At 50.3% G+C, this 25,674-nt stretch overlaps 1 protein-coding gene across 5 annotated transcripts in view; it reads left to right on the forward strand.

The window, feature by feature from the left end:
* The window catches only part of MARK3 (microtubule affinity regulating kinase 3), a 606,883-nt gene that overhangs the window by 176,654 nt on the left and 404,555 nt on the right, over positions 1 to 25,674 (forward strand). For all 5 annotated transcript variants that reach the window (XM_069638126.1, XM_069638125.1, XM_069638123.1 and 2 more), the window contains exons 4-5: positions 269 to 317; positions 4,169 to 4,234. In XM_069638126.1, the coding sequence (XP_069494227.1) occupies positions 269 to 317; positions 4,169 to 4,234 (115 nt within the window). The remainder of the gene's footprint in view (positions 1 to 268; positions 318 to 4,168; positions 4,235 to 25,674) is intronic.

Consider the following 25,674-nt stretch of genomic DNA (forward strand, 5'->3'; position numbering starts at 1 on the left):
GGTGTCGGATGATATTAATCTATTCTTATTGTGAGCCCTTGTGTTTGATTTTGTTTCCATCATTGTAGATGTTCAAGCTAACTGACGCATGTTCTGTGCGGTACTTTGTATGGGCATTGTGTTGAAAAGATCTGGCGCAATTTATAACCCCACTGGCATGTTTATTCAATGCTAACAAGGTGCACTTCGAAGTGCAAGTGAAAATGTTTTGGGAAAGTACTACTACAAAATGTGCTGTTTGGAATAACTTTTTTTTTTTTTTTTTTAGCTTTTCAGGGAGGTGCGAATAATGAAAATACTGAACCATCCGAACATTGGTAAATTCCATTCTGCAGCTTTGCTTTGCTTGACTTATTTTACCACGACCTATGCTTTTTCTCACTTTCCAGTTTACATGTGAACACATGTAGGAACGTATTTTCTATTCCTGAAAGTTTAAATTAAGACCATGAATTACAGCGCTCTTAATATAGTATTTGTCATGTGGTCTGCACTACTCCAAGAATACTTTTAATTTAATTTAGATCAGCCCTTTATCTTTCCTAAAAAATGGGTACCATTGGATGGCGATAGGAATTCTAAGTGAATTCAGTGTGTGGTCTGGCCTTTATCGCTGGTGAATAGTGCAATACCAAAGTCCCAAGCAAGTGTTATCCTCAGAAAAAACAATTTGATGGCAGACTGGTTCTTTTGACGCCTCAAGTCTTAAAGAGCATATTTGAAGTCTAAAGTTGCCGCCGAGGTGTAGACGGGGTAGGTAGGGCCTGAGCTGGCCAGACCCACCCAAATCTGCAAATGCCCACTCAGCAGCAATGTGTGGGCATTTACAGATTTAATGTCCCTGCGGTGGGCCCATCTACACTGGCTTCAGGGCCCCTCCTTGTCAGACAAGCCTGGCTACGCCTCTCCTGGTCTTAGTTGCAGTAAACACACATGAAGTAGGTAGATTATTCTTTTTTTTAAAAAAGAATACTTCATAGCTGGAGTCCTTCACTTATTAATGGTATAATGGATGTTATTGCCAAATGTAATGGTAGTTGAAGGATTCTTCTTACTGTTAGCAGTGCCAGGCTATAATCCCGTGTACAACTGGTTGAACACATCTGTCTGGGGCGAGCACCGTGCAACACGGAGCAATCTCTCATCGCCGACTGTCTCAATGTTACTTCACTGTTTTAAAATCTGTGGTATAGCAAACCTATAACGACGCAAAAACATACACTGCTTTCGCATTCATGACTAATTTGTGTTGCTTGTATGATTTGCCCCTTTTTTACGGATTAAAGCGGCAGAAAAAAATGTTGGTGCCAGCATTTCTTTGGGGTCATGAAGACATCCGTCAATTTCCTCTGTAGCAAGTGGGGCTTGTACTGCAATGTCGTGCAGTTAACTGATGAAATGCATTGGTCGTTTCTGAGGTCAGTCTGATGCTTTTGAGCACCTGCTGAATCTCATCAATTTAAGAAATCCTGCGGTCTGTACAAGTGGGCTAGAATGATCCTACTTTATTCCTTAATTGCTATTTGGCTCTGCAGCCCTTCCTACCAAGAGGCCTGGGTCCATCAGACTGACATGTGGGCTTGTTTTTATAGTCCTGTCCTTTAGTATCATCGTTACTGGCTACACATTGCTACCCCAAGAACGAATGAGTACAATAACTTTCACATTACAACTCTGAGGTCTTTGGTACTTAATTTCCCCTGCCCTGGTTTCATGGTGTGAGGAAGACCTAAGAAACGGGGTTTCCCTTAAGGTCAACCGACTCCTCGTGGTAAATGGGCTGCAGCGCTGTTGGGAAAATATTTTTGCAGCTTTCCTCAGTGAAGTCCTCCAGCATATCTGCTTTTGCTGGATCGTTGATTTGTGAAGAACTCGCATGGTTCGGTGCATTGGTCTGTCCCTATGGCTACCAGTGCAGAGAATGGCTATTGAAGCCGAAACCACCTTTGCTTGAGTGCTACAGGGATACTTTGTCCCACTTGTAGTCATCTTTACGTAACATCCCAGGTACTTTGTGAGGTTTGTTCAACCGGCTGATGGCAGAGTATTTTTTTTTCAATAGACCCCCTTTGTGCCATCTTTGTTAGCCATCCTCCTTCCTTCTAACGTTGAAAGGCACTTTTTTTTCTCTTTCAATACTTTATTCGGTACAGAAAGTATAAAATAAAAACATGTAATAGACCTAGAACACCATTTTTCAATACGCAAGGAATGGGAGTGAAACATTCATTTTCTTTCCAATTTACATTTTTCAACAGATTCATAATTTGTTTTAATGTCTGAAGAGCCATATCTTTAACCTTTTTAAAGAGGAGCGCATGCTCGCAGCCTGGATTTAAGTCCCATATAATAACTATCTACTACACCATACAGTGTACTCGCTGCATAGAAACCACGTTGCTACCATCATCCTTGGTCTTTTCAGATAGCACATAGATGCTTAGCCTAAGCTATGAATGTAACGGGCTACTGCAAATACAATATGGTGCTCAGAGGTTCTGCAAAATTTCATGGCTTCAATAATAGATTGAATGCTTGCAGCACTAAACAATTGTCTTAAATGTCCGCTTCTCGGATCTTTCAATTCGACACAAATAAACAGGAAAGGAGTAATAGTTTCCATACCCAAGCCACAAAGAAGACATATACCTAACCCACCCTGGCCCCATATTTTAGTAAAGAATGCTGAATGTAGCGTTCCAATCGGAAATCTGGTATACAGGGAACTCTCGAAGCACGTTTGCTGTAGTCTGGACTGGACACCCAGTCAGTGCTCATTGTGAGGGAACTGGCTGAAACCGGGCTTTAGGATGGTGTAGTCCCAATCTACACTTCTGCTAGGGTATGTACTGTTGCTGGGCACAATGGGAGTGGCCGGCTCTCCAATTGGACAGTCTCCACTTTTTTTTTTCATCTCGCTGCTCTTACTTTCTGGTCCATCAGCTCCCCTGTTCTCTCGGGCCTTTACCCTTCTAGCTCCACTCACAGAAATGTTTTCATCAGTGGAATGCTTCAAAGCGAACTTGCTAATGGAAGAAGTCTCTTCTCAGAACTCATTTTGTATAATTTGTGTAAATGGTGGCCTCTGGTTGTAAATGTGTAATGTACTTCCCTCCTGTTATGTTTCCACTTGTGTCCCTTCATCGCTTGGTATCAATCCAACAATGCTGTTATGTAAAGGCAAACATCTGTAGGGTTGACTTGTTTTTGGCTACTTTGTGAACAATTTTGGTATGAAAGGACTGCCTGTTCTTTAAATGCTAATCCAGACTTCTTTCTTGCAACCAGAGGGCTCCACATAAATTCTTCCCTCCACTGGCCTGCCGGGGACACCTGGGTCACTCCCAATTCCATGACTCCATGTTCTCTGAACGCACCTGCTGGACACTGAACGGCTCACTTCGGACAGCCCAAGAACAGATTTACACTTTGTTTAGCCACCCAGTACTGCTGTGGCTGCTGGGTCAGAGTGCCTGCATCTGTTTCGCCTCTCGGCACTTACCAGCGGTAGCCACTTCCGTCTTTGTGGTTACATTGCAACTTTGATGTCTGATTTACGCTATATCTGCAATGATTTCTGCTCTTGTTTGGCCAATAGTTAATGTTGGGTGTAAATTGTCCCAAACACTGATTTATACTGATTCTGCAGACTGATTGCTCATTTTGCCTTTAACCACTGGGCTTTCCGTTTGAGTTGATCCTGTTGTATATTCAGTTTTGGTTAAGTTCTAAATTTGTGATTTATAACTTTGCAGTCAAAAGTGATTAGAGTTTTGGGACATATGCACTGCCCTGAAACTATAATTCTAACTATCTACTTGTAAAAGTGTTTTCTCCTGATTTCTCAGTGTGAATTGGTCTTTCTCTGCCCTACACACGGCCTATCAAAAATCCTGATGCCACCTACCTGTTAGTGAAATTCAGCCACCTGTGCATGGCAGCTGGAACAGTTGGCTTTCATTTTAGGATTAGTACATGAAGAAAACACTCTTGTTAATGCTCACAGCGGTCATGTGCTTCAATACAAGTCTTTTTAGCTGAATTAATGCACAGCTGGAGACCCTGAATTGAGCACTTATTGTGGACCCCCAGTCCTAATCCCGAAGGTTTAGGCTTGGTTATTTTGTTTGCCTGTTTGTAATTGAACCCTGTTTTTTTTCTTCCATAGTAAAATTATTTGAAGTTATTGAGACTGAAAAAACGTTGTACTTGATTATGGAGTACGCAAGTGGAGGTAAGCTGCTGTCCGATATGGTTGCCCTTACAATGGCAAAGGTTTCCATGAGCAATGCCATGTCTACTGAGCATGTGATCTGTGAGCTGCTCGAACCTGCCATACGATTCAACCTGTAGCCATCACCAATACTTATGGATCGATTTATTTTGTGGAAAGTAATTAGTGCTAATACTCAAAACCGCCCTCTTCAACTAACATTGTTCACTTGGTTCGCCTACTGCTCAATGCATGTATGTAACTAAATAAGAATATCGTCCTATGTAACACCGACGGATATGAACTGTATGTAACTAAGTATAAGCAACACTGTAACAAGAACCACGATGCCTTCAGTCTGCTGTGCTCAACAAATGCAAATAAATATGATTTTTCTAATTACAGTAATATTGACACTTGCCTATTTATGCCCTTGATTAAAGGAGGATAAGACTCATGAACAAAAGCGCCCCTTGGCAGAATGTTCAGTAGAACAAGCTGAGCATGCAGTTGACATGTGTTGCCCTATCACAATCCCACACACAAGTGGCGATTGCAGGTGCCCGCTGAATGTGGCCCCCTTACAAAGTCGCTCAGTTTTTGCCCTACAGCAGTTTTTTCAACTCTACTTGTTCCCTAATGGCTGCTCTTACCACTCCAACTTCCTACCTGCAGTTGCATGGCATCGTGAAGTGTAGCATAAACTTGCATCAATCTGTGTGATGCTATACTCTGCTGTGTCACTTCCTGTCCTAGCAGTATCGAGTAAGACTTCAGGAAGACCATCTACTTTCTGAGAGGTCAAATCTTTGCTTCATTCAGGTGATTTCTTTCTGCCAGTGTAAGTTTTCAATTCCCAAGTTGCTGCAGTGAGGCAAAGCAGGTTAATGCCGGATGGCCCTCTTTTTGCCACTTTAATTAGTGAACCCCCTAAAAGAGCTGGAGTGTGAATGTTCTTTCTGGAATATATACCCACAACTCCTGCGAACCTTGAAGGTACAGAGTGAGTGATCAAAAAAGTTTGAACTAGACTGGTCATGCAGCATGCTGTTTTTCCTTTCCGATCATTCGCAAGAGATTAACTTTCAACAAGCTTTAGCTGTACCTCGAGGGGAGGGGGCAAGGGTAATATACCCATCAAACTGCTTTTGCTGACTTAGATTACAGAATATGATCATACTATTGCATTTCCGACTGGGTATAATGTGCTCATTCTGCAGGAATCTTGGGCACTCCTAAAGCGGGCTGTACTGGTATTATGTAAATGACATAATGGCCTATTTAGATCAGAATAAAGGCAGATTGGTGATGTGGGTCTCCTTTTGCTCTGAAAGCTGTCATGTCCGATGATATTGGGATTTGATTTGGTTCTGCCATGCTAACTTTGCTATTTAAACTTAGTTTTCTTTTACAATGCAAGACGAGGGAATAAGAATAGTATTGCATTGGGCCAGCGCTATCAACAATTCAGTAAGGGAAAGTGGGAGCTACGGTCTCGTAGGGGGTGAGGGAATTTCAGTAGATCAATGTGCTAAGAACACTATGCAGTACTTTCCTTACTGGTGGAACAAGAACATTGCAGTAGTCAATCGTTATGTTGCGATTTATACCGGACGCTGCCCCCATTTTCATGGTCTCGGGCGATCTGGCGGACCTGAAAAAAAGCGGGCTTAGTTGATGGGGTTGAGCAGGAAAAAGAAGCTTTGTGCTATTGGTAGCTTCAGTGCGGAAAAGTCTGTGTGCTGGTTTGTTTTTAGTTGGTAGACTGTGTGGTGTTTGATGTGTGTGTATAGGTGACTTGTGTAATTGGTTTCCTGTTGGGTGTTGCAGAGTGTGTAGTTTGTGATGGCTTTAGGTTTTTGCTCCAGTAGAGACATCAGTGTTTTGTTCGGTCTTAGGGTGGGTTTGCAGGATATTGGGGTGTTTTTTGTAGGGTTAGTTCTTTGGTCAGATTTTCATAGTAATGGTAAATCTTCCTGAATGGTGCCAACCACAGAAATCTTTGCTTTACTGGTGGATTATTTTTCCTTATACCTCTGTGTGAACATTTTCCACACTCATAGAATCTTTTACTCTTTTCATGGGTGTCATTTGTTTTAGACTCTCCACATTGTCTTTTAAAAGTTATCCTCTTTGACCACTTTTTGGCAAGAAGTGCCTGTTGTTGCTGGATTGCCCTAGGGGCTCACCTTAACTTTCTTTTGCTAACCTTGATATGATTATTTATAACGCACTTAATACCCAAAAGTTTCTAAGCGCAGAACCAGGGATCGAACCTGTGGTGCTCCATCGTGTCTTGCTTCCAAGGCGAGCACTTTGCCCGTGAGCTATCCTCACAAGACTGAGCTATTCTTGAAAGGGGCCCCTAGGGGACCCTGATGTCTATGGAAACAAGGCGGGTCACCACACACGATAGACTCCAGACACGAGGTTGTATTCCCAAAGCTAGGGTTTTATTGCAAAGCAAAAGTCTCAGTTGGCCAACTCGGTCTCACGCCCCGCGACGTGTATCTCTAGACCTCGAGGGACGCAAGAGCGCAAATTACGCACATCAGTTACATATATACAAAATGCATATCAAACAATCGGCTATGACATGTTTAACACCCCCCCCCCTTATTGGGTTTCTTTGAACTTGGTGTGATGGACATCTCCGACCACTATGACACCTTCAAACATCTATTCTAGTAACAATTTGTAATTTGTGAGTGCGAAGGCATCTTTTGCTTATTGAATAGAACACGACGCTTCTGTTCTTGGAAGTGAACTACATACGGGGGGTGGGGGAGGGGGGGAAGTTGCATTCCGGACCTTGCTATCTATCGGGTGCTATTCGCGTCCTGGGAGCAGACATGCTCTAGCAGGTTCAGCAAAGGGGGGGTCATTAGAACAGCATAATTCAAGCCTTTAGCAGTATTTTTCTAACATATTCTACCCTATAACGAGACTGGCTGGCAGCTGTGAAATGATTAAATGCCCTGCAGCTCTGCTTCAAGGCTACATTCGGGAGGGAGCCGGGCATTCTTCCTGGCGCTTCCTACGTTTGTGTTTCAGCGAACTCTTGTTATCCTCACGGCCCTGCGGCCTTGTCCTTTTCACATACAGACAACAATGTTCCACAGTCGAGCAGCGTAAGCGGAAAATAATACTGCGAAGCAATAGGAACAGAAAGCAATGAGCAATTGTTGGAAAACAAAAAGGCGATTCTTGTTACATCAAAATGGCCGTTGATTGGCAAACTCGAAAACCTATATTCTGTCGTATTGTGCATGAGACGGTTGGTCCACGGCCACCAAAATGCGTTTGCGGTCTCAAAGTATAGGTATCCGTATTTCTCGACTGACATCCTCCCCAGACCCATTCCCAGGGGTAGAAGTGATCTTTGAATCCTGACATCCAGGGCAAGAAATTCCTTTGTGTGATTTTTATTTTTTTATTTTTATCTACAGCAGGAGTCCCCTGGACCCCCCCCGCCCGCCCAGGCTCCAGTCTGGCTGTGAAGTCAGGGAGTTGCTTATCTTCCACTTTCAATGATACCAGCATAAACTGTGGGGAATAAGGCGATTTCAGCCCCAAGAAGCAACAAGCCCTCAGCCACATCGGTTTACCCCAGTAACCCGGGTTTCAGGGATTGTGGTGTATCATTCCATATCTCCTCCCTCAAGTAGAAGGGGGAGAACGCAGGATGCAACACAGGGTTTTTGGGTCTGCTGGTTCGACAACCACCCTGTACCAAACTGCAGCTGCCATGCCACAAAGTATGCCTCCAAAGTGGGGCACTTTTATCCCTCCTTGTTCATATGGTCTTTGCTCTTTCACCAGTGCCATCCGGCATCTTGTGTTGTGCCATAGGAAACTACGGTATATCGTGTCGAGCTTTCTAAAATAACTTGTCGTGTGTTGTATGGAACATTAGTAAAGTAGTGCGGAAGCACCACCATTTTCAGCAACGCTGATCTCCCCATCAGAGAGCGGCAATCTAGCCCAGAAAGTAATCAACCTCTCTATTCTATCACTTGCAACGTGTTCTGTGCATGTTGCATCTTTCGATTATGGTAAATATCCACCTCTGGGTACCTGAATGACTTTGCTGATACTACCTATTAAGTGGGAGACAATGTATTCGGGCGTTTATCTGCGTATCCTGCTGGGAAATTAGCACTTTTTTTTGTTAATCGCAATACCCGATAGGTCTGCATAGCAGTCTAGCACATGTAGGCTATACTGCAAGTTAGTGTGCTGTAAATATAACATAAAATCCACGTATAAGGAGATCAAATTATTCTCCCCCATCGTTATGCCAGCCTCTTGGTATTACTTCCTGACATACACTGCTAATGTCTCCAGTGTCAATATAAATAAAATGGGGGACCAGGGGCAACCCTGCCTAGTGCCTTTCTCTAGGAGCCATTGGTTTGAAATGTGGTAGCCAGTCTTGACCCTTGCCTTCGGGCTGCTGTATAGCAGCTGCACCCATTTCATGTACGTGGGCCCCACCCCGAAGCTCCTTAGGACCGCTAGTAGCCAAGGCCATCTGACCGAATCAAATGCGTTGACCGCATCAAGCGAGGCTAACACATATGGGTGCAGACTAGTCATCTTGGGTTTGATCAGTGATATGCTGTAATCTCCAAGTTGCATGTGATTTTTCTGTCCGGGACATACCCGATTGATCCGCGTGTATAAGCTTCGATATTATTGTCTTGCCTGTTGGCCATTTTGCTTTCTTGATTAAGTAGTCACAGGGGTCTAGAAGATCCACAGTCAAGGGGGCGTGGCTTGAGCTCATGGCGTGAGGCTGCGTATGAGCGAAGCTCCTGCCGAGATCCTCAAATAGATCCTACGAACGCATAATAAACAACCAAAATTAGCCATCAAAAATCAGTGGAATCGTGAACTGATCCCCCTCACTTCCGCACAAACACCTTTGCGAACAAGAGCCCAGAAAGCGAGTCAGAGGCCAGCAAAGTGGTTCCCCTGTGAACCCAAGATGGCGGCCGAGACCCCGTTGTGACTGAGAGCCCAGAGCTTTCGGCAACCCGAACATGGGAAGGGCGCAAGAAGCAGGGCTGCAAATAAGTCGGGACATGCATTGGAGTAGCAGCCCATGCGCCCCAGCCGTGGCAGTGCAACGGGAGGAACAGAGGCAGACAACGGAGGCAGCGCTGCAGAGACTGCAGTACAATCAGACCAGACCGCACAACGGACCCAGGTCAGGCAGCAGACTACGAAAGAGTAACTGCAGCAGAGTCGGCGGACCGCGAGCAGAGTGCCCGCGAGCAAAGGCGGCCATAAGGAACGGACACTGCACACAAGTCGGGATAGGCATCGGAGCGGCAACCAATGCGCCCCACCCGTGGACGGAGGCCGACAACGGAGGCGGCGCCGCAGAGACTGCAGCACAATTAGACTGGACCACACAACAGACCCAGGCCAGGCGGCAGACCGCGCAAGAGGAACTGCGGCAGACAGTGAGCTGAGTGCCCACGAGTGAAGACGGCTGAAGGGAACGGACACCCCAATGCAAGGAGAAGGTAATCCGAGGCACGGGGGCAGCAGGCTGGTGCTGCGGGACGGCGGGCCTACGGCTGGCCTACGAAGCACAGGCAGGGATGCTGAGTTGGCAGCAGCATGGAATAATTAGATTGTGCTGACTGAGCCCGATAAGGCCACCAGGTGCCGCGGTGGCCTCGCCAAGGGGCCCCCAGGAACGCAGGGCCACTCACAGAAAGGCAGCCACACATCCACATAAGAAGCAGACACTGGGGAAGGCAGGCATCAAGGAAATGTCCGGGGGAGCAATCCCCAAAAGTGGCAACCCAAGAAGCCTGGGCTAAAATGAAGTCACAATCACCAAACCGATAGTGAACTCTGCACTGGACAGGACGCGGGTAGACACACGAAGGTCGAAGAAGGGCGAAACGCGACCCGATGCAGAAGCTCCGCACAACTGGGACTGTGACTCCTCGAGGTGAGAGCGCTGAAAGCACAACATTGACTGTTGCGGGAGACCCCGTCAGCGTGCAAAGCACTAACTGGGGGGCAAGGGAGGCATACTGGGACCCGAACAACTCACCCCAACCGAGGTTGCGAAGCACGCCCTCTAACGTCAGGCCAGCCAGCGCCCGGGAAGCTAGCTGCGCGTGCTGCTCCCACTAAGGTGGCACCCAGAGACCCGACTGGGGAAAAACCGAGACAAGAGGTGTAACAAGACGGGAGTGACTGCAAGCCGTGCGAGGAGTCCACCAGAAAAGCAGGCAAAAATACAAAAGGTGCACACTGCAATGACAGACGCCTACCTTGAGGGTGCACTATAAAGAGGAAGTAGGGGAAAGTAGGGCCCCCGCCTAAACCAGCAAGGACAGGCACCACAGCCGAAGTGGGCACGCACACTAGCAGCACTATCGAGACAGTATGTATCACCACGCAACAGACTCGAACCCTGCAGGCAGTGGTTGACACCCAAAGCTGCAAACACACAAGCGAGCTGAAGAGTCCCGCAAACCTCTGAACTATTCTGAGGGACCGCCACACAGGGAGGATCGGAGGTGTACAACTAGAACACATACGCTAACAGCAAATATACATGCCAACAGAAAGGCTATTCGCCCCCGGCGGCCAGCGAGCTAACCACCACTCAACCCAGTAAAGACTGCCACCACCTCTGCAACCGGCCACTGGACAAATATCCCCGACATAAGGAGAAAGGCCGGGGGGGGGGGTGAACATGGAGGCAAGTGATGTGACCCCCAAGGGTAAATCGAAACCTGTAACAATGGACTCCTTCACAACGGTCAGGCCCAAATTGCAACAGGACGCAGGGGCCGCAGAGGAACTAACGACCCAAGAAGGCTAACCCATGAATATGCAAGTACTGCAGGCCATAGCGGCGTTACGCACGTTCATTGAAACCAGAATAGACAAAATCAAGTCAGACATGCAGCTCATGAGACAAGACGCCCGCAATCTTACTGAAAGGGGGACCACAGCAGAGGCCACACTGCAGGAAAATGTCGGCAACACAACTCAGATCCAAGGTCCAGGAACTTGAACTGAAGGTGGCGCGGCTGGAGGCATGGTCTGAGGATGCGGAGGGGCGAGCCCGCTGCAGCAATATCCGAATCCTGGGGGTCCTGGAAGATATGGAGGGTCCGGACCCAACAGAGTTCATAGACAATGATACTGCAGGAAATCGGGGCCGGCAAACTGTCCCAGGGGTTTTCGAGAGAACGGGCCCACCGATCTCTGCAAAAAACACCTCCTCCGGGCTCACACGCGCGCCCAATAATCGCAAAAGTTTTGAATTTCTGTGATAGATGATATTGAGATTCTCGAGAGAGGGTGGGGAAATTAAGAGACAAGATGCCAAAATGGTCATCTACCCTGACTACACCCCCATTGCAACGAGCAAGGAACTCATTTGTGCCGGTGAAAGCAAGGCTACGTAAACTCAACCTTGGGTATATGCTAATGTACCCGTCGTGTCTCAAAGTATTGTATAAAGGAAAAGCCATCTTCTCCAGCATGGGGTCTGGCATGGATTCACATGCTCATGAATATTCCCCGTCGTCAGGCTGGGAATCCTCGGTAAAGAAAAAACCAGTATCAGTTTCGTTTCTGATCTGTCTTTCGTAGTAATAACCAATCACTGGTCTCTGCGTCATACTGACCACAGCCAATGACTGCCCTCTACCTAAGCACCGCCTCTGGCAGCCATCTTCAGATTTTTACCGCACGTTCATGTGTTGGGATCCTCGTGCTATTGCTCTCGAGCGTTAGTGCTATTTTTCGCGCTTTTTCACAAAAAACTTCGATTCTTTCGGTCAAAAGAGCCTCAAGCTCCACCGATCCTTCATCCGATCAACGGGGACCCGTGTCGGATTCATCTGTGCCCCTCAAGGGTGAAGATTTCGTCGAGCTACGCTTCGGAGGACTCAAGAAGCTTCTCAGGCCCGGCCTCGGAGATGGCCCAGGAGAAGGGAAGCTCGACGCCCGGAAAGCTGTTCAGGGCCTGCCCTGGATGCCAGCTGCAGAACGTCTTCAAGGAGGACGAACACTCTTTCTGCCTTTACTGCCTTCATGAGGACAAGACGCACGTGGAGAAGGACTGTGCGTTTTGCGGCAACATGTCGGAACGGACCATGAAGGACCGCCATCAACGTCTCGCCAACTGGCTGGAGGGTAAGAGCCCGTCTGGCGAGAAGAAGAAGAAATCCGAGCGGTCTTCTAAGACCTTTGAGGGCGCCCCGGCGACGGGGGCCCAACATAAGGCCAAGCACCGCGAGTCCGCTGGCACCGGGAGCGCCGAACGGTCGGGCTCTACGGGCGCCAGGCAGGGCGCACCCTCCCCGGCACCATCAACCACGAGCCAACGCTCTGGGTCGGGTAAGAGGAAGGCCGAGCACCCGGCGAAGCTCCTGGAGAGGCCCCGGTCGAGCTCTAAGGCAGAGGAGGAGCGTGGCAGTGCCCCCTCCCTCAAGGATAAGGCGGTGAGCGCACCTAAGGTTGTGAAGGCCTTGATCCATCCGACCAAGCCCTCTATCGAAACGGTCGCGGCGGCCCTGGCTCAGCCTGTGGTGGCTACACCAGTGGTGGCGACCTCAGGGCACAGAATCTCCCTGCCTCCGCGGAGGGAGTCTTCCTTTGTGCCCATCGATAGGACCCCCGTGAAACCCTCCGTGGGGAAGAAGGGGGGGCAGGGCGTCGTCGTAGATTCGGCCTCAACCTCAGAAGAGGAGCTGATCGAGGTCTTAAGCCACGGCCTAGGCGTGGAAGAAGGCCAGCCCGTCGGAATGGACCCCGACGCAGGTGACGACGACGACATCGTCGAGGATACCGACGGGGCCCCTGCTCGCCCGTCGGATTCCCCTCTGCCAGCGCCGCATGACAACTCGGCGGCCATTTTGTTGGCCATACAGTCCTTATGCTCCGAGATAAGGACGAGGCTACCGTTACCGACGGAGGAACCTCTCCCGTCGGGGGATCCAGAACCGGGACCTTCTGGTGTTCCCCCCACCAAGAAAAGAAGGATCCATCCACCACCTCCTTTTCAACCGTCGCGCCCCGTCCAGCCCTCCTCCCCGTCCACCCGAGGGGATGATACGGGGACTGACACGGCAGCGACGGGTACGGACGACGAGGCATACGACGAGGATTTTCCGTCGTCGCCTCCCACCAGGGCTTCTCCGCCCGACGAGATCGGATCTTTCCACTCCATGATCTCCAGGGCTTCCGAGCTTTTCCAACTCTGCCCTGAGGAGAAGAAAAAGGAAGGCTTCCTTTATCAGCGGCGCGAGGCCAAGAGGAAGACGGTCCTCGCAGTGCCTCTGTTGGACGACATTTGGGATGAGGGCCTTTCCCTCCAAGAACCCTTCCACGACGCCAGCTAGAAGAGACCGGTACGAGAAAAAGTACCGGGTCCCGGACACGGCCCCCCTATGCCTCCGGGCGCAGCCTACCCCGGACTCCGTCGTCTCCGCGGCAGCCAGGAAGAAAGCGGGGGGGGGGTGCGGCCTCCACATCAACTTCCCCGCCGGACGGCGAGGGAAAGAAATTGGATGCTATGGGACGTAGAGTCATCTCGTCGGCAGCGACGACTATTAAAGCGGCCAACGCCTTGGCTATCGTGGCCCGCTACGACAGGGAGCTCTGGTACAAGATAGCTCCCCTGCTGGATTTTCTGCCGGACGACAAGAGGGCGGAGGCCCTTGAGATCCTGCAGGAAGGTGAGGTGGCGTCGGACCACGCCATCACCGTGGCGACGGACATCGCCGACACTGGGTTCCGCCAGCTGGGCAACGGCGTTTGCCTTCGACGTCGTGGATGGCTCAAAGCTAGACTTTCGGCAGGACGTCCAGACCAGAGTCCTGGACATGCCCTTCGACGGGAACAACCTGTTTGGGAAGACAGTGGACGATTCCCTTCAGGCCATCAAGGCAGATACTGAGACGGCCAGGGCCCTTGGAGTCCTGCAGCAACGACGAACGCCCTTTCGGAGCGGCGGAGGCAAGGGCGCCTCCAAAGGTTCCGGCGGCGGTTTCGCTTCCTACCGTCAAGCGGCCCGCTCGTCGTCGCAAGAGGCCTACAGAGGACGAGGCAAGTCTAGCGGACCCCGCCGTCGTCGCCAAGGAGGTCAAGGCGGCAAGGCCGTGTCCAAGCAGGATTGAACCGGCCGTGGGGTCGGGCCCCCACCGAAGCACCCCGGTGGGAGGCCGGCTGGCGGGCTTAGTCAGCGTGTCCATCTCCACCGACCGTTGGGTGCTGGACGCCCTGGCCCGGGGCCACGCGCTCGAGTTTCAAAGAAGGTGCCCGCGCGTCCCCCCCGTGGCCAGGAAAGAACTTCACGTCCCTCAACTTCTCCTGGAGGTAAAGGCGATGCTCAGAAAGGGCGCCATCGAACTCGTCCCAAGGAGGCTTCGGGGCTCCGGAGTCTACTCGCGATACTTCCTCGTGAAGAAGAAGACGGGAGGATGGCGCCCCATCCTAGACCTGCAACGTCTGAACAAGTTCACCAAGGCGCAGAAGTTCCGGATGGTCACCCTCCAGCACGTCCTGGGTCAGCTGGAGGAAGGAGACTTCCTATCGTCGTTGGATTTGGAGGATGCCTACTTCCACATTCCCATCCTAAAGGGGCACCGAAAATTCCTCAGGTTCGTGGTCCAAGGGCGTCATTACCAGTTCAAAGCCCTCCCCTTCGGACTACGGTCGGCACCCAGGGTATTCACCAAGTGCCTCGCACCGGTGGCGGCGCAGCTGCGCCGCGAGGGGATTCACGTCTACCCCTACCTGGACGACTGGCTCATCCGCGCCAAGACGAGGGAGCTCGCCGTGGTCCACACGGCAAGGACCGTCCAACTCCTCACGGACCTGGGATTCTCCGTGAACTACGCCAAATCCCACCTGGTGCCCGCGCAAGTCGCACTGTTTCTGGGAGCGAGGCTCGACAGTGTCCCTTCTGGCCTCCCCGTCGGAGGAGAGGACCAGGACCATCTTGGGCAAGGTGCAACGGATGTTGGTGGCCGACGCGGCCAAGGTGAGGTCCATCAAGTCCCTCCTCGGGATGATGTCTTCCTGCATCTACCTCATTCCCATGTGCAGGCTCCGGATGCGCCCGTTGCAAGAATTCCTGGATGCGCGCTGGATCCAGACGACGGGCAGCTTCGAGGAAAGGATCAAGCTCGACGAGAGTTTCCGACGAGCGATACGGTGGTGGGGCACCCGCGCGCATCTGACGGCGGGCATGGACTTCCAGACCCCAGCCCACCAGGAGACTGTGACCACGGATGCCTCCCTGGAAGGGTGGGGAGCGCACACCGAAAATCTGCACGCAAGGGGACTCTGGCTCCCGACGGAGAAGTCCCTGCATATCAACGTCCTGGAGCTCCGTGCAGTGTTTTGGGCCCTCAGGTCCTTCCTTCCGTCCCTCAAGGGCAAGGTGGTGAGGATCTTCACCGACAACACCACCACCATGTTTTACATCAGGAAACAGGGCGGAACCAGGTCCCCAGCGCTGTCCAAGGAGGCGCAGGACCTGTGGCATTGGGCCGTCGCCCAAGGGATTTTTCTGGTACAGTTTCATCTGGCAGGGATAAAAAACACCATCGCCGACTCACTCAGCAGGGAGCTGCGCTCGTGCCACGAGTGGGAACTACGGCAGGATCTGGTGGATCGCCTCTTCCGACGGTGGGGCACACCCCAGATCGACCTGTTCGCGACGGCAACGAACACCAAGTGCCGGAGGTTCGCCAGCAGGTTTCCCCAGACGAGGAGCATGGGCGATGCTTTCTCGTTCCCCTGGGAGGGCCTGTTCCTCTACGCGTTCCCTCCCTTGCCTCTGCTAATCCGGCTCGTCAACCAGCTCAAGAGGTCACGGTGCAGGATGATCCTCGTCGCACCTGCGTGGCCGAGGCAGATATGGTTCCCGGACCTTCTGGACTTGTCAGCGTCCCCGCCGATCAAGCTGCCGGCGGACGCGGATCTACTCTCCAGGGAAGGAGGCGCCATCCTCCACCACGACCCGAAGTCGCTGAACTTGCAGGCCTGGCTCCTGCAGCGCTAGAGTTTGGAGGATACGACATACCGGCCGATTGCAGAGAGGTTCTTGCAAAGGCCAGGGCGTCCTCGACTCTTAAATGCTACGGACACAAATGGAAGAGGTTCTCTGTCTGGTGCCACGCACAGAAGATTAACCCTCTACGGATTACGGCTCCCCAAGTACTGCCGTACCTGCTGACGCTGGCCAAAGCTGGTCTGGCACACGCGTCCATCAAGATTCATCTTGCTGCGATCTCCCGATACACCAGAACCACGGGGCGGACGTCCTTGTGGTCTCATCGTCTGGTGAAAGAGTTCATGAAGGGACTGTTCAGATCGTTCCCGCCGGTGAAGGCTCCGGCCCCGGCGTGGGAGCTCAACGTGGTGCTGACCAAGCTCATGGGACCTCCGTTCGAGCCTCTGCACTCGGCCCCGTTGAAGTTTCTATCGTGGAAAACAGCTTTTCTTGTGGCCATCACCTCCGCACGACGAGTGGGAGAGATCCAGGCCCTTTCCTGCAAGGCCCCGTACTTGACTTTCCACGACACGAGGGTAGTGCTCAGGACGCACCCCTCCTTCATGCCCAAGGTGCCGTCGGACTTCCATCTCAACGAACCCTTGGTGTTGCCTGTGTTCTTCCCGTCGCCTTCGTCGCCGGCTGAGAGGACTTTGCACTCGCTGGATGTGGCTAGAGCGCTGAAGTTCTACGTAGACCGCACGAAGTGTTTTCGGAAGACGTCACAACTCTTTGTGAACTTTGGACCTGTCAATCAGGGGAAGGCTCTCTCGAAGGCTTCCATTTCCAGATGGCTCTCCGGCTGTATCATGTACTGTCATCGGTTGGCAAACCGACCGCTGCCTGGCCGTCCGAGAGCCCATTCCACCAGAGCGATCGCAGCTACCACGGCGTTCCTATCTGGTGTGCCCCTGCTGGACATATGCAGGGCTGCTACGTGGAGGTCGACGCACACCTTCACGAAATTCTACTGCGTCGACCGGGATTCCAGGGAGGAGTCCAGGGTCGGCCAAGCAGTGCTGCGCAACCTGTTCGCCTGAGGTGAGCCTGGTGAGGAGGTAAGATGCTTAATGTTGAGTTTATGTGATGCTTAATGTTGAGCCTTTGCCACCTCCCGTGGTTGTGCATGTGTGTACTGCTATGTATTCTTTATTCATGAGCATGTGAATCCATGCCAGACCCCATGCTGGAGAAGGAACAAGTTACTTACCTGTAACTGTTGTTCTCCAGCATGGGTCTGGCATGGATTCACATGCGAACCCTCCCGCCTACCCCTCTGCGGCTCTTCACTTGGTCATACTGCCACTTCACGTGCTTCCAAATCTGAAGATGGCTGCCAGAGGCGGTGCTTAGGTAGAGGGCAGTCATTGGCTGTGGTCAGTATGACGCAGAGACCAGTGATTGGTTATTACTACGAAAGACAGATCAGAAACGAAACTGATACTGGTTTTTTCTTTACCGAGGATTCCCAGCCTGACGACGGGGAATATTCATGAGCATGTGAATCCATGCCAGACCCATGCTGGAGAACAACAGTTACAGGTAAGTAACTTGTTCCTTCCTAGAGACTCCAGCAGTGGTTAACTTGTGGCTTGAGGACAACAACCTTGCAGATAAGGAGAGAATGGAGAAGGTCACAGGCCACTGAATATCCCAAGCAACAGAAAAAAGAGCAATGCTCGCACGACTAATACAGGAACCATTGCATCGCACTAAGATTTGCAGCACCACGAAAGCAATGACCGGCAGGAGCTCACCGACCCATACACGTGACGATGACGTCGACACTCCCCTCCAGAAAACGTGCAGGCCGACTGCCAACACACTACCCGCACCGGAAGGCCTGGTTAGGTCCAAAAGGCTTGGGTACCCCCGAGCGCTGCAAGTTGGAAGCAACTGCTGGGGGCAATTTAAAGTTGCACAGTTTGCAGTTCACATTGACCAGTTTGAAGGTTACTGTTATGTCTCCAGAGGATACCGGGGGGGAGGGGGAGGGGAAGAGAAGGGGGGCCCGGGCCCGAACTCAGGCAGAACTCTTGATATTTAGACTAAGCTCGCGGACAGCTGGGACGGGGAAGCAGGATGGCCTTGATGTCTTTATTGAACCACCATGACCACAACAACAATCAAAATAATAACATGGAATGTGAAGGGCTTGAGTACTTCCGCAGAAACAGAATTAAAACTTACCTGTACAGAAAAGGGTTGATGATGGCACTGCTGCAGGAGACCCACTGCACAGCAGACTCCATGACCAAACTTCAAACACACTGGGGGGGACAGGGATTTGGCACCGCTTATTCTAAATACGCTAGAGGGGTCTACACTTGGATTCACCCACAGCTCCCGTTCCACATGGCCAAGTCAGAAATGGATCCGGAAGGCAGGTTTGTAATTCTATGGGGATACATTGAGCAGGAAGCAATATGCATTATGAACTCTTATCTCCCTAACAACAATATACCAACATACCTGAATTCACGGTAGCCCAGAATTGCACAACACAGGAACGGCCTGTTCATATGGGGAGGGGATTTTGACTGCGTGCATGACCCTGTGCTGGATAGATCCATGCCCCACCCAAAAGGCCCATCGGCAGCGACAACAGCCCTGGCCTCTATGCTGAGCAGGCTGGACCTGGCAGATACATGGCGTGCAACGCACCCAGAATTGCGGGAATACTCGTACTACTCGTCCCTGCATAACCTACACACGAGGTTAGATTATATCCTCAGAGACAGGGAACACTTATCCCAAGTGGAGGGAGCACAATATTTGGGAAGGACAATCTCTGGCCACTCCCTGCTCTTGGTGACATGGAATCACAAGGGCCCCAGACCCCCGATCCCCATGTGGAAAATGTCTGTGGAAGCCCTGAGGGACTCAGCCTTCAGAGAGGAACTACGAGATTCTATTGATACCTACTTGGAGGTTAACATGGGCAGTGTAGAACACATAAGAACAGTGTGGGATGCTCTGAAAGTAGTGGCCAGGGGAGAAATCATTGCAAAAGCGGGGGGCATTAGGAGATTACTCCGGAAAGAATTAGACCAGGTGGAACAGGAAATTGAAAGAATAGGAGCCACTACCGCCAACACCCAACAAGGGGAAGAGAAACTTAAGGAGCTTGGAGAAAGGAATGTGACCGCGTGGTGCAGGCTGTAAAAGTTAGATTACACTGCCAAAACGAACAGAGCACATGTAGAAGCGAACAGACCGGGCAGGTTACTGGCCTGGCTCTGCCAAAAGGAGCACCCCAGACATCCTACCACCACATTACAGGACAAAGACGGGAACACGCACTACATACAGCAGAAAATAAATGACACATTCAAACGCTTCTACGCACACCTATACTCTGACGAGAAGCAGGTCCCCCAAGAACAGTTAATGGACACATTGGAAGAGATGGGGCTTCCCAGATTGTCCCCTGAACTAGCCGACACTCTTGCAGCAGAAATCACGACCAAAGATATAACTGAGGCCATCAGATCCCTGGCCACATGTAAGGCACCTGGCACTGACGGGTTAACGTCAGAGTTCTTTAAAATATACAAGCACTCCCTGCCCCCTCTGCTACATGCTGTCTACCAAGAGGCGTACAAAGAAGGGATATCACCCGAAAGCATGAGATGCTTGTGGTCCCGATCCTTAAGCCCAACAAACCGGCAGATCAATGTGACTCCTATCGCCCACTTGCGATGCTTAATCATGACGTGAACATTTTAACCCCAATTTTAGCTAAGTGACTGGCCAGAATAATAGGAGGCATAGTACATACTGACCAAAGCGGTTTTGTACCAGGCCTTCAACATGTCGTAGCACAAACTGACACTGACAAGGACCCCTACGCACTGCTGTCTCTGGACGCAGTAAAGGCGTTCGATTCCATTTATTGGGAGTGGCTGGTGGCTCTATTCAAGGAATTTGGCTTTGGACCTGGGTTTATCAGATGGATCAAAATACTGTACACTAAACCTAGAGCAAGGGTGAAATCTGGGAGGTATGTGTCGGAGGCCTGGGATATACGCAGATGAACTAGACAGGGCTGCCCATTGTCCCCAATGTTGTACGTATTAGGACTGGAACCAATTGCCATATATTTTAGGAAGCAATTTTTTGACGCAGGCATAAGGCTGGGAGACTTAGACCATACCATTTCACTTAATGCAGATCTCATATGTCAAAAACCCACACTTAAATGTGCCGACCATGCTTGAGGTTTTGGACAATTACTCTAAGGTCTACGGAATACAATTTAGCAGGCTGAAATCCTGCTTGTTCCCCCTGGCAGCCCTGAAAAACATGGACACAGTCACTCCCTGCAGTGGGGATCAAATGGCAGACGTCATTCAGATACCTTGGAGTTCACATAATGCACACCCCTGCACTAATGCATGAGCAAAACACAAAAGCAGCACTTTCAGCTCTGCGCAAATCAATGACTTTTTGGGCAAAACTCCCCCTATCGATGATGGGTAGGGCCTCGATAGTTAAAATGACCGTCCTCCCACAGTTCCTCTACGGGTTCCAGAATGTACACTACATAATCAACAAGCCCTTCTTCCGACTGTTGGAGACAATAGTGCGAGAGTTTCTCTGGAGGAAAAGCAGACACAGGATAGCACTATCATCGCTAGTTGTACCATACAAGCAAGGTGGAATACAACTTCCAAACCTGGAAAAATACTATCTGGCAGCGGAACTCAGCTTTGTGACCAAATGGCTGGCCGATGAACCCACATCAAACTACTGCTGCAAGGCATGATCCCTCCGTTCCAACTGAAATAACTGATCTTGGCACCTCCACAACTACTGGGAAACATATACCCTTCCTAGCTGTTCTGGTGAGAGAAAAATCTGGAACAGGGTGAAAGTGCTTACCCACTTAAGGCGCCCCTATGCCCCAGAAATACCATTGATCATGGATCTATGCATAACAAACACAGACTTGAAGCAACTCAGGCTATGGGAAAGAGAAAGGGGTCTACACCTGGGGAGACCTGTATGAGGAGGGCGCCTTCAGAGAGTTTGCCTCATTACGGGAGAATGAAGGTATCCACATCGGCCAATTTCTGTGGTACCAAAAACTCCGAACCATAGCTCGGCACAAATGGGTCACATGGCCCGAAGAGCCAGACAGACCCATTCTTGACACTGCTGTACAATCTGGGAGAGGGCCTCAGACCAATATCCCAAATATACGGTCACCTGAACGACCTATCCAATCCCCGAAGCATGGAAATGAAAAATAAATGGGAGGCGGACATAGGCTAGGAAATAACAGAGGGGGAGTGGAATAGAGCGCTTACGTTCCCCAAGGAGGTGTCCAGGAATCACAGATTTCGACAGATTCAACGGAATGTGCTGCATAGAACTTACCTGACCCCAAGCCCAATAGCTATATTCAACAAGCAGGCACAACCAACCTGCACCTGGTGCAGGGGGGAGAAAGCTGACTTGATTCATATGCTGTGGGAATGCCCCAAAAAAGATCACTGTGGGACAAAGTAAAGCAGACGTGTGAAAAAGCAGGACTGAACAAATACAAATGGACACCCGAGGACTGCCTCCTAGGAACTTACCCTAGACTAGCCAAGCTCAAACACACAGTAAGGCTCATGGACATATCGTGTGTACTGGCCAAAAGGACCATCGCAATGGCTTGGAAAAAACCTGCAGGACTGCAGGACAAACTATGGCACAATGAGACGGAGCGATGGGTGCTAGCGGAGACCAAGGCATGGGAGCAATGGGTGGCCAGGTCCACTGATGACTCCAGCATGGCGCTGGACGCATGGAAGGAACTCACTAAATGTTTCATCCCTCTGATAAGCCCCCTTGAACCAAGGAACTCATGCTGGGCTCGCACTCAGCTTAGCCAAGCCCAATTTAAGAGATATTGCAAAACGTGAACTACATAAGGAGATAGTCAATGTTGGTTGTTATAATGTTAAGATTACAAGCATTGTCATTCCTATTTGTGTAAGGCATACTTGAACATTATGTACCTGACACTATTGAAAATGCCAAACAAATTTAAAAATAGAAGATCCACAGTCAATGTTTTGGCTTATTTGGCTTTGAAAACGGTACAATAATGGACTTTGACCCTGGTAGTATGCCTGTCTCCAGCTTTCACAATTCCTACCCCCAACCCCCTGGCATATCAGGCTGGAGCCAGGTCACGGCCACCTAGTCGACCCCCAAGGGCCTCTCCATCTCCCCAGACACCTACTTGGACTCAGACTTGGCGCCTTTGGCACCAAGCTCACACAGTCCTGAGATCCACTTAGTATTGGACTTGCAATGTATTATGGGGCAATGGATGCCCCATGTAATTCAGTTCCTTGAACTGGATGAGCGGTCCAGTCTTTCATGTGTGGCTCAGCCAGGGATACCTGGGATACCTACAGACTATTTAAACCACACCCGGCCTGAGAAACATGCTTTGCGTTTCTCTGCACCTGCAGCGTGACACTGACCGTGCTCGGATCTCCTGAAGAGGCCCACTTCTTTCTTCAGCGCTAGCGCACCTGCAAGAATAAGAACTTTGTTGCCAAACTCACCTTGAAGAGCATCCAACTGCTTTCCAGTTCTTCCCATCCTTGTGGATTCCTACGGCAGAATCATCGCCATCTTGGCACGTCGCGCCCTACCAAAGGGGAGAAGAATAGAAGAAAAGACGTTAGTAAGCATTCTGCAATACTTAGCTCTCTCGAATTTGCAAATAGTTTAATCCTTACCTGAACTCCCGTCGATCGGACAACTTCTGCTCCGGAGCATCCCTCCGATCTGAAAAAGGGGAAGACACCCATCAGGTTAGCGCATAACATTTAAGAGGCGCCGCTCATCGCGCTTTCTCACCGCAGCTCATCTCCTCAGCTCGCTTCCATGCTGGATTACTGTGGCACCTAAAAAGACACAGAAAAGACGAACACTGGTTAGTGCTAAAGAAGCCAATAAGCATCACGCTCCGCATTCCTACTTCAACAGCGCATCACCATCCTCAAGACCTTCGTCACCTAAGGAAAGAGACACAGTATTAAAGGGACTAGAGCCATCAGAACTTTTGTAAGACTCATTCAAATTACCGGTCGGGCTGAAGCTGCAGCAAGCCCGTGCCAGTGAAGCAACTAGGCACCCTCCAGCCCGCATCACCCAATGCACCTCTGCATCGAAGGCTGGACAGAGCGCCCCACATCAAAAAACAAGGTGAGGAAAGGTCCGGGGGAAGGTTGGGACCCAGGGAAGAAAAGGGGGGCCAGACAAGCAAGACCAATAGGGAATTGACCTTTAATACTGTGTTTCAGGCCCAGTGCTTGGTTGAGCAAGTCCAGGGAAGAGTTCGAAGTGGTCGGAAGTCCGGACCGGCTGAGTGGCGTCCCCGTGGATATCAGGTGAGCGTTACACCAGCGCCTCATTCAGCATTGCTAGCATCGGGGTGGGGGGTAGTATCTGTGTCAGGAACGCTTTATAGAATTCACTAGCTAACCCATCTGCCAGAAGCAGCTGTCCCCACCACCGAGGACCTGGAGCCCCTCATACACTGCAGTGTCCGCTCCCATTCGGAGTGCCCAGATAAGCCCGTGGGCCCCGTGCATGTTTTCACTTTGAAATCGGCGGTTATCATAAGCGCGGCGGAACGTGCTCCACAGCTACATTTGCACAATTGCAGCTGTAACCCCTGATCGCTGTGCAACTGATATATAGGTTTCTTTTGCTGCATTTGAGGCATTTTGAACCTCCCCTCATTGTGCTCTGAGGCCTAGCACAGGAGAAGATGACTGCCCTCCTATCTTGCTGAAGCAGCATCATACCGAATTTTGCCTAATTCCAGCCTCCGACGCCTGATTGGTTACCAACTGAAACTTTTATGCACTCTGGCGGCAACCTTAATAGGACTTTGTCCCCGGGCGAGTTCCTGTTAGCTTGTTTTAGTTAATTTTGGTTGTCAGCCGTTGGTATTGCATCATTATCTAGATTGCCATAGATGGAGTTAAATACCAACAGAACATCTCCACCAACCAGACGCCGGCAAGCGTTAGCCGGCTTCCTGCACCAAGGTGCTTGAACTAAGGCGCCTGTCTCAGAGCTGATCAGAGGCCAGGGCCCGTCCCCCTACACGTTGACCATCAGACCTACACGGTTGCTTCCGAGTGACTCAACATTCATACCTTCTAAGGTAATTGGATCTTTCCTGCAACCCCTTAAGTTGTACTGTGATCATCTCATACTGCAGGACTGCCACTAGCATATTAGCACTCCCCACTACAGTCACCTGGCATCTGTTCCTTACTGTTGTATAACTGCCCTAGTTTGATGTGTAACACAATGCTAAGGCTAACTCGAGCTCTGCATCTACGTGCAAGCAACCTTTAACCTGTCAATTGCGCTATATTTCCCCATGCCTATGCTCCTCCACCCGTTCTCCCCTACTATGCTTCGACACTGTTCGCTATGTGAGTTCTAAATTGTTGCATCGATTTGAGTGAATTGTTGATCCTGCACTTGCTTATCACACAACTGTTTCACACTTCTTTTTGCTTATAAGAGGGCGTCTAAGTATGTGTTAAGATGGCAAACCTTCCCTACTATGCGCAACTGCTACATTTTTCGTAATTTGCACATGCGCACACTGTCTTCTACAGGCACGTGGCAACTATTCCCAATTGCTTTACAATCACTTCGCTGTATAACCTACTTGCACCCTGCCTTATCCAATGTTTTGTTTACTGTTTTTACACAAGATACTATCGGGCAATTGTGTAAATGCCCCATGTGCCCCTAACCTGCCCGTTTCCGCTTTCATGCCCCACTTGCTGCTTACCTTTCATTGTTCCTAATGCCGCTTACCCATCACTCTGCTGTGCATCCTAAGCGCACCACCGTCCTCTACCAATGCTGATCTCCATCTAGCCTACCCGCCCCTTTAAAACGTGCACACTGTCCTTGTGGAAATTAGTGCGACATTGAGGCCAGTTATCCTTGATGACACATGTTATGTTACTTTGCATTTATAGAGCGCCTTATGTACTATTGGTATAGTCTCAAGGCGCTGGTAGGTTGAACGCCCTCGGGAACCGATGTTAAAGTTAGTAGAGAGTAGGGAGAGTCAAAGGTGCGTGCGAGCACTGTATATGTGTGCAGCTGGTGTGGCATTTGTGTAATAGCTGCTTCTTAGCATTGGGTGTGGTGGTTGTGAGATAGAGTATGTCTCGTTCTGGCAGGATTTATCCAGACCGATTCTGGCTGCGTTAGGCCTGAGGAGAATGCCTGACTGGAGGGTGTGTAACCAGCAGTGTTTAGTGATGTGGAGTATAAGGCGGATGTTAGTATGAGAACAGTTATACCGAATGGTGTCATAGTATCTGTTCTAGTTGAATGGTGGTGTAAAGAGTAAGTGTAGTGA

This window comes from Ambystoma mexicanum, chromosome 14, assembly GCF_040938575.1.
Source record: "Ambystoma mexicanum isolate Mex_15411 chromosome 14, UKY_AmexF1_1, whole genome shotgun sequence".
Classification (NCBI taxonomy): Eukaryota; Metazoa; Chordata; class Amphibia; order Caudata; family Ambystomatidae; genus Ambystoma; species Ambystoma mexicanum.